The sequence below is a fragment of the Rhamphochromis longiceps genome, linkage group LG20, assembly GCF_057381845.1.
Source record: "Rhamphochromis longiceps isolate RC_006_pf linkage group LG20, R_longiceps_female_GT1.1, whole genome shotgun sequence".
Classification (NCBI taxonomy): Eukaryota; Metazoa; Chordata; class Actinopteri; order Cichliformes; family Cichlidae; genus Rhamphochromis; species Rhamphochromis longiceps.
In genome coordinates this window covers 1,195,262-1,204,156 of record NC_140576.1, presented here as the reverse complement: position 1 = coordinate 1,204,156, position 8,895 = coordinate 1,195,262, and the positions used below count along the sequence as shown (strand labels likewise).

The window sequence follows — 8,895 nt, the reverse complement described above, 5'->3', positions numbered from 1 at the left end:
GATCATCATATCAGCGTTTTGTATCCTGGATTAAATTAGTCTTAGATATCTGAGTGTGTTCTCAGTGGCTTGTGTTTTATTGGTGTGTGGGTGGGGACATTTACTGGAAAAGATGAGGATGGAGAACTGAAAGAAAGATCAAAACCACCACCTGGGGGATTACACAAAGTATTAATGTAATGAGGTTTGTGAGTATGTGTGTCTATAAATAAAGATATAGAGATAAACTAAACAATGACCTTATAATCAAGCTCTGGTTGGAGAGGTAGTGGAGGAATCCAACACTACAGATGGACAGATGAAAGACAGACGGAGCTCAGTAAGACAGGGAAGTTAGAACATTAGCAGTTGAGTCTTTGTTTCGCCGCAATCACGTGTCTCTGTTATGTGGATCGATTTATTAATGGGTGTCAAAGCAAGTCAGCTGCAACAATTAAAGAGAATACTGAAGATTAACAGGTCACTGGAAGCAAAGGTATATCGTGAAAGCTGGCTATAGATTTTATGTCAAAGCTATAAATAACATCAGGTCATCTAAAGCACAGACAGGCTGTCAGCCATCCACCATCGAATATCTGGCATATTAATTAACCTTTTTATAGGTTTATGTATTTATCTTTGTCTTCCTTACCCAATATGATTATGGAGTGTTCACATAACACAGTCCTCTAGCTGTTTAAATCATAAACCTGTGAACAGAAAAAAGAAAACCTAGTGTTATTAAAACGGGGTCTTTCACCATCCATACAGGACTGATGAAAAAGGAAACTCCCCTCCTCCACACACATGAATGTAAAGATGCACTCAGGCTATTAAGAGGGCTGCATGTTCGGGTATAAATCAGCTCACAGTACATCAGGGAAATATGTCCTGCACATGAGACACTCTCTTGGCCTAATAGATATTACCTCATACAGCATAAAAGCAAATGCACTTATGTCAATCAAAATGACTAGCTCTACAAAAACATATTGGTAATATTGTGAACGAATGTCACTACTTTTCAAGGCCACTAAATCAAGAGTAATTAAAATTGCCCCAAAGCGTCACTAAAGACAAGAGACAATAACCCTGCAGGGAGGAGGAACCACTAGTGGGCAATATGACTGGAATATTGACAAGTGAGCAAGGCGACGTGAGGAGAAAAAAACCAGGTACAAGGGGGAGAGCCAAATGGTTCTGATTCAGAGAAATGTTTGCACTTGTCCCACTCTGATGAATTACAAGTCGAGGGCCTTTTGCTCTCTCTCGCTCACTCCCCTCCTTGCTGGTTTTATAAATAGGCCACTTTGCTTTCTCAGTAATCCACAGAGAGCACAAGATTCACTTAAGGCGAAAAGCGGGACACGAAACCATTTAGGTGGTGAGGGTTGATACACCTTATGTAATGGACATGAGAGCAGATGCTCCAGTAGCGGTTCCCTACGCTCTGTTACAGCTTTTTCCTTTTTGTTTTGTTTTCTTTCTCACACAAAATGATGTCACAGCCGATTTCACTATCGTTTCTGTGACAGCTGCTTATAGGACACCACGGTGTGAATCCACATGAGAAAAACACAACAGTAGCTGCATGTTAGCATAAATATAGTCTTGATGTTATCAATGAGACCAGTATAATTCATAATAACTTTATAATATACATTTATTTTAAATAATGAAAGTATCTCTGAATAGATATTTTCTGTTTTTAGTTTATGTTCATAGGACATGATAAGGACAGACATTCAAATCCATATTTCTTTGGGTGTAATAATATACAGCTTGATTCTTAGTTCCTTCTTTTGCATACAATAGCAGATAAAACAATCCTTGTACATATAGTGAGCATAGACAGCTGTAAGTATAGACAACAACACAGTCAATGAGCTGAGGATTATCTTATATTTCATTCACACACGTTTTTGCCTGTCAAACAGTTGAAGAAGACAGAGCAGAGCGACTGGTTTTCTGAGAGTAACTTTGTACTGAGACAGGATTTATTTGACCAAGCTCTGCATCAAACCTCAGTCCATCCACTTCTGAGGCTCAAAGGCAGCTAATTAATACAAAAACAGAGTGAAAAACAACAGGATTTTATCATTTCTGACAAAGCAAATCAGTTTCATGGATTTTCTATTACGCAGGAACCTACACATGGCAGAGTCTGGTTCTAAAGCATTAGGTACTTGACGACATAATCAAAGCAGCTCTAACTCTTAGATACATTTACATGGCTACAGTTGTGCAAACCCCACAATCGGCAGGTTTAGGTCCGTTGTGGCAGCGAAGTCTGTCACAGAAATGCGTCTGCCAGACATGTCCATAAGATTACATCTCTCGGGTAAGCATCTGTGTACACTGTCTGTATGTTTTAAAATGCCCAGTGTTTGTATGAATGTGTGTCCGTGTACAAGTCCACTCGTGTTGTGCAGTACAGCAAAGCCGTGTTATCCATGACTTAGATCCTGATGTGCCACGCTGTTGGTTCCTCTGAGAGTTTGTTGTCATTTCAGGTGTTGTATGCTTGCTAAGAAGAGCAGCAAAGACAGCGTCCAGCCTAAGCCTGAAGTGACATATATACGTAGGTGTTCCTGTACACAGGAGCAGCTCATAGTAATGCAAATACACATAAGAAAAATACAAGGGAGAAAATTGCGGCAGTGTTGTCTCACTTGAATGATCATACTTCCCTTCACAGACTTTGCTCTACTTCCTTATATTTTAAGTCTTCAGTAACTTGCCTTTGCAGACACTGTAGCTTATCTCACAGGTCCACACGCACTTGTGGACATCATCACAACGGAGTGTTTCCTTTCAGTTTGCTTTGTTTAATATACTATGTGCATGTGTTTAATATATGCAGTACATAGGCTGTAAACACTGTGCTAACGCTGAGCACCATTGTCATTCTAGCCTGGAAACAAGGGGAGCAGCATTTGAGAGCAGTGACGTCAGCTTGTGTGTCTCTGAAAGCTCTACGTTTCTCTCACAGTCTCTTTGTGTCTGAGTCTATTTCTCTCTCATAAGCTCTCTCACCCACAAAATATTACACACCGAGGTTGATGGACCTATATGTTAGAGATGGCAGCACTCAGACAGATCCTTGGAGCATTACAAATACACTTGGGTGAGCAAAAACTCTGACTGATCAGCTATGAAACTCAGTGCATCCACTGAGCTGGCAGCAGACGGTGCGCTTTCACGATACATAGATACTAGGTCATGACTGCAACAGACTATAACAAATAGAAAAGTGAAGAGTTTGGGATGTTGTTAGCATCCACAGGGCGGATCATAGTGTGATATCTTTCATCTCCTATGCTGGAGGTAGCTAATAAGCTGCCACATGAACACACTACCCTCTCTAACTTAGAACTTTCCATGTATGTAATTAAGTACGTTTTCCTTTCTTTATTGTCAAATATTACTTATATTAATGCATGCACCAATGATTACTTTTGAGGACATGCAGCTTTGCAAAATCAGAACTGCAAAAGTTTTGGTTAGTTAAATATGTTGGGCCAGGGGAATGATTTCTGAAATGGGTGCAGAAACGGAAAAAAATGCATACAAAATTAACAAAAGAAAATTGATGTCTTTTACAAACCAAGATCCAATTTAGCAGGTGGTTGCACATAACAACTTTCAGAGGAAAACAAATGTTCCCTTTTCATGTCTGCCTTAGATGGAGGCCATTAAAGGATAACGCTGTGAAGCAGCTTGATTAGGTCAGATTACTCTGTTTTAACAGCTAACTGCTTAAGACGTCGTAAGCAGACTTGCAGTAAACTCAAATGCTGGCACTAAAGCTGAGGCTTAAAAATGACATATATACATTTCAGTTGATCATGAGACCTAAGCTGTGTTGATATATGCAACAGAATGTCAGCAATTTGCCCACAAAATCATTGTATCTATTCCTACACACATGGAATGCTTTGAAGTCAAGAACAGCAACGTTTATTTTGGGCAGTGATGTCAAGCTGAACACGTTTAACTGCGTGTCTAAGGTTACAGCAAAGAGGCTGGAAACTCACCCAGAACACTAAAAGAGTATTTCATTCAACATTAAGGCCATGAAAATATATGTAATAAGACCACGTTGATCATAAATTAATTATATTAAAAACACTCATTAGTAGAATACGTTAAGACATTCACTCTGTTCAGTGTTCTGCTGTTCACCTGCTAATCTGCACTAATTAGAGGCAAGAAAAGGCTTCGAGTGGAGAGAGTCACGCACCCTGCATAGACATTGTAAATCATTTTGAACTTCATCAAGAAGAAATGGCAGGAAAAGAATGTGGTGTACAGAATTACAGCAAAGCACTCATTTAGGCTGTTGGTGTCTACCTGTCTCTGCTAGCTTGTACTAGACAAGATGTAGCAAGGGAATGAATACTAGTGCACATGGCCACCAGCATATTGGTGCTGCACTCTCGTTCTTTCTTTCTTAATTCGGTGTTCCCTCGAGAGAACAGCTGTGATCTGGTTGAAATGATCTTTCTGTGTATCTGGACCTCGGCAGTTAGAGCAGCAGATTAAAGCTGCCCATGAATGCTGATCGAGTGGCCTGTTTTATAAGTTATGACACGTCTGTAATATTGTTGGAATATTGTTATCATGCATCCTTTGTGCAGCAATTAGAGAAAGAAGATAAAAAAAATTTGTGGTCCTTTTATATTGTTATTATTGATTATTATGGTTAGGCTACAATTTTGCTACTGTTGGAGGCAGGATAACTACTTTCACAGGTAAGACTAACTCCATGCAAACACTAACAATGTCGTGAATACGACAGCTGACAGTTCTATAGTATGAACATGATGTGGGAGAGGATGTGGTCTTCTCTACTGACCCTTTCTCCACGTTAATCTCACTGATCTGCTCTGTACTCCTATACTGGGCCCCATACATTTATCAGTATGCGGACCTTTAGCTTCCCACTACAGTTATTGTAGATCCCAGCAGAAGTAAATCATCCGAGCTCGCATTATACATCTGTACGCATCTTGGTGATGTTTACATAGTTAGTGTTGGCCAGGGTGCAGTTTCCTGTTTTCCTGGCCTCTGATCTGAAGTCCTCCATACTGTGGTTCACTGCCTCTTGGATTTCCACATAGTCAGACTTACTGAGAGTGGATCCACTGCCGCTCCGACCGCTCTTCTTCAGCTCGTCAGCTGAGCTGGCTTTAGGCACACTTGGCATATTCAGATACTGTGCCTGCTCCTCACCTTCTGTCTCTCTGTGGTAGAAGTAGTTGAAGTTTGATACAATGACCGGTACAGGCAGTGCAATAGTCAGCACACCGGCAATTGCACAGAGAGACCCCACAATCTTCCCCCCAATAGTTGTTGGGACCATGTCTCCGTAGCCTACGGTTGTCATGGAAACCACTGCCCACCAAAAGGCCTCGGGGATGCTGCTGAACTGAGAAACTGGCTCGTCTGCTTCTGCAAAGTAGACCGCACTAGAGAAGAGGATGACACCAATGAACAGGAAGAAGATGAGGAGGCCCAGCTCACGCATGCTGGCCTTCAGTGTCTGCCCTAAGATCTGGAGTCCCTTGGAATGACGTGAGAGTTTGAAGATACGAAATACCCTAACTAGACGGATGACACGGAGAATAGCCAACGACATGGCTTGCTGGCCTGCCTGGCCATCCTCTGGCCGCTCTGCTAGTTCTGTGCCGAGGGTGATGAAGTACGGGATGATTGCCACAATATCAATGATGTTCATGATGTTGCCAAAAAATCCAGTTTTGCTGGGACAGGCGAAGAACCTAACTAGGAACTCAAAAGAGAACCAGATGATGCAAAGCGTCTCAACAATGAAGAAAGGATCTGTAAAATAAAAGCTTGCAGATGGAGTGGTGGTGTTGTATGTGGACTGGAGTGAGTTATACATCTCATCTTCGTTTCGATTAAGTGGCAGTGTCTCCAGACAGAAACTGACAATAGAGATAAGAATCACCATGACAGAGATTATGGCAATGATGCGAGCTGGTCCTGAGCTCTCTGGATATTCAAACAGAAGCCACACTTGTCTCTGGAACTCGTTTTCTGGCAGAGGCCGCTCCTCCTCCCTTATAAAACCTTCATCCTCCCTGAAGATTTCCATAGCCTCTTCACCCAATTCATAAAACCGGATCTCCTCAGAAAAAATGTCAAGAGTCACGTTAACAGGCCGGCGCAGTCTCCCTCCAGACTGGTAATAATACAGAATAGCGTCAAAACTTGGTCGATTCCGATCAAAGAAGTATTCATTCCGGAGCGGATCAAAATACCTCATCCTTTTTTTAGGATCACCTAGCAGTGTCTCTGGAAACTGGGAAAGTGTCTTCAGCTGTGTCTCAAAGCGCAAGCCTGAGATGTTAATGACAACCCTCTCGCAGCATTCATGATCCGGATCCGAGTCGTAATGGTCATGAGACTGACCTGGATGTGCTGCTGCTTCATCCGCAGGGTCGCTGGTAGCGACCGTCATGATGGAAGAAGATGGGACCTGCAGCTTTCAGACCGGGCGGGGCCACGCTGGGCCACAAGTAGGTAAAGTCTCCACACACTTGTACAGTCAGGCAGATTTGCCTGCTAAAAGGAACAGACAGAAAGCAGAGGTAGGTTTAATATTAATGTGATCAGCACATGCTTCACGCTCTACTTTTTATGGGACTTTAAACGAATAACTTGTTCAGAAACTTGTATTCACTGGCAAACATTTATGATCCACTTATTTTGTCAATTCTTAAACCAAACATTTTTCAGCTGCTGTTATTTCCCAGAAAGGCCATGTTACTTCAAAGCCTTGAAAGCAGAGCATTTGAAAATAACAAGTTGGTGGGGGCAGAACCATTTGCGAGCGCTGGCTCCATTGTGTCTGTGTATTAGGTTATGAGTTCTCCCTCATATGAGCACACTGCAGGATCAATATGCAGGCCAGTAATACAGTATCCACTCTCACAGGGTGCAATTACAACCAACAAATCTGATTATGAGCTCAGTGCTCCACAGTCTCTGAGATGAGCTTCCTCTATAAATCTGGTGTTACCAGCATTTCCTACCAATGCTGAAAAAAAATCTTACCTAATTTAATAAACTTCGTAGTTTTTTCAGTAGAGAAGATTTTGGGAGATTTGTCAATTCACGTGTTTGACATAACACACATCTGTTCTGTTCATTAGCAGCTGCACAAAAGCAACGGTGGTCCACAAAAAAACCCAAAAAACTTGTTTCAGCTTTTGATTTTTAAAATAAGGTCTGAAAAAATCAATCAATCAAAAGCCCCTACCTGCTACTTTTCACAGGCACGTATTGGGCTTGTTTACAGTCTCTGTCCTCTGCTGGTAAATCTTAAGCAGAGTGCCCGGTCCTGAGTCACTCCCCTCGGTCCAAGCAGCTCCTTCCTGTCACTCATATATCATCCGAAGCTCTGGCGCTGCAGCAAGGCGGCAGTGGGAATGGGAGAGGGGACAAGGTGTGAGGATGCAGGAGTTACCTCCATCGCTTCAGTGACCAGCGGGCACATGCCGAGATGCAGCTACGCTACAGGCTGAAGCTGGTCGGGGACGACGGTGGGGGCAAGTGGTTTGCACTTAAACACACTTAAAATCCTGACATTAGTTAAATTTAACATGACACTGCCGTCGCCCAAAACAAAAACAACGACAGCCTTGATGCCTGGCATCAGTGAAGAAAAGATACTGTGAAAGCCGCCGAGGAGATTTAAGAAATAACGCGGAATCACCTGTTTGATTCCTAAGTTGTTTAAAAAAATGTTACTTTTTAATTATTTCAACGTAAATATCACCATCCTTTTTTTCGGATGGGGAAAATCCATATGACTACACCAGTGATGCACATCACTAAGAAACAGAATACATTCACAACTCCATGGATGAAACCAACCCTCTGATGGCGAAATAAACTATTGCTAATAAATGTGAGTCCAAGCAGCCAAGTTCATGCATTTTCAGACATTAAATGGAAATGTTGTAGTTGACTGCAAGCGCGAGTTAGTTTGGAGGGGCAGGTGCCAGACATGCTCAAGCCATTTGCAGCCCTATCCTGTGCGGATCATGGAAATCCACAACAGTCTCCATGCACTAAACAAAGCAGCATAGCATTATCTGTCCGAGTACAGGCAGCATTATTTCAGATAGGCTAATGGCATGCAGGAATTCACCGCGATTGTCTTGTTGTTGTGCAGACGCATGTAGCCTATTAATGTTTTGTTAAATCCAGTTTTTCTCTTCTCAAAAGGTGTCTTGAGGTCGTTCGTCTATTTCTTCATATGTGCCCTTCTTCCCCTATTTGACTAATCAGTCCAGCGGCTGTGTCATCTCATCACGTCTAACTGTTTTTGAGCTGCCGGCTCTTCCCGTGTTTCTCATATTTCACCATAATTCACCATAGTAGAGATGCGTGGGCTGCAGTTAGGCATTGCAGCGCATACTAAAAGCTTCTTGTGCGCCTCGCCCCATCCCTTTGCGCTCCCCACCCCCCGACACTCCTGTCCTCACTCTTCCACATTAAAGAGGAAGCATCGCCCACTAGAGAGTGGAAGCGTTTCTAAGCAAAACACGCGCTGCTCAGAAGAGATTAAGGGGAAGAAGAAGAAGAAAAAAACCCTTAGAGGCAGAGAATGTCCGAAAAAATTTGAGCGATAAAATGTTGTTAATGACTTGGCTTCTGTTGTGTTTCCGATGTGGATATATATCCACATAACAAATTAGAATTGGGCTAAAGAGAGGCACAAAAACACCGTGAACAACAGTGAGGGAGAATTGTAGGGGAAATTACACGTTTAAACAGCTAATGCACAAAACAACAAAATCCCAGGTGCTCAAAGTTATTTTTGACGGTCTTGAATAGTTTTGGAATTCGTGTCTCTCCAATGATTATAATAGTTAATCTTTA

At 42.2% G+C, this 8,895-nt stretch overlaps 1 protein-coding gene across 3 annotated transcripts; it reads right to left on the bottom strand.

The window, feature by feature from the left end:
• Positions 1-1,690: 1,690 nt before the first annotated feature.
• kcna2b (potassium voltage-gated channel, shaker-related subfamily, member 2b) lies at positions 1,691-8,416 on the bottom strand. Of its 3 annotated transcripts, none has more exons than XM_085393221.1 (3): positions 8,162-8,416; positions 7,268-7,414; positions 1,691-6,570 (listed from the first exon to the last, which is right to left on the bottom strand). In XM_085393221.1, the coding sequence occupies exon 3, from the start codon at positions 6,464-6,466 to the stop codon at positions 4,973-4,975; it is 1,494 nt and encodes a 497-aa protein (XP_085249347.1). In that variant the 5' UTR covers positions 6,467-6,570; positions 7,268-7,414; positions 8,162-8,416; the 3' UTR covers positions 1,691-4,972. The 3 variants fall into 3 exon arrangements, with proteins under 3 accessions (XP_085249347.1, XP_085249348.1, XP_085249350.1); XM_085393222.1 differs by having other exon boundaries at positions 1,691-6,567; XM_085393224.1 differs by lacking the exon at positions 7,268-7,414.
• Between the last annotated feature and the right edge of the window lie 479 nt (positions 8,417-8,895).

Bases quoted from the DNA above. Each gene is read 5' to 3' on its own strand.
- kcna2b (XM_085393221.1), bottom strand. From the start codon at position 6,466: ATGACGGTCGCTACCAGCGACCCTGCGGATGAAGCAGCAGCACATCCA.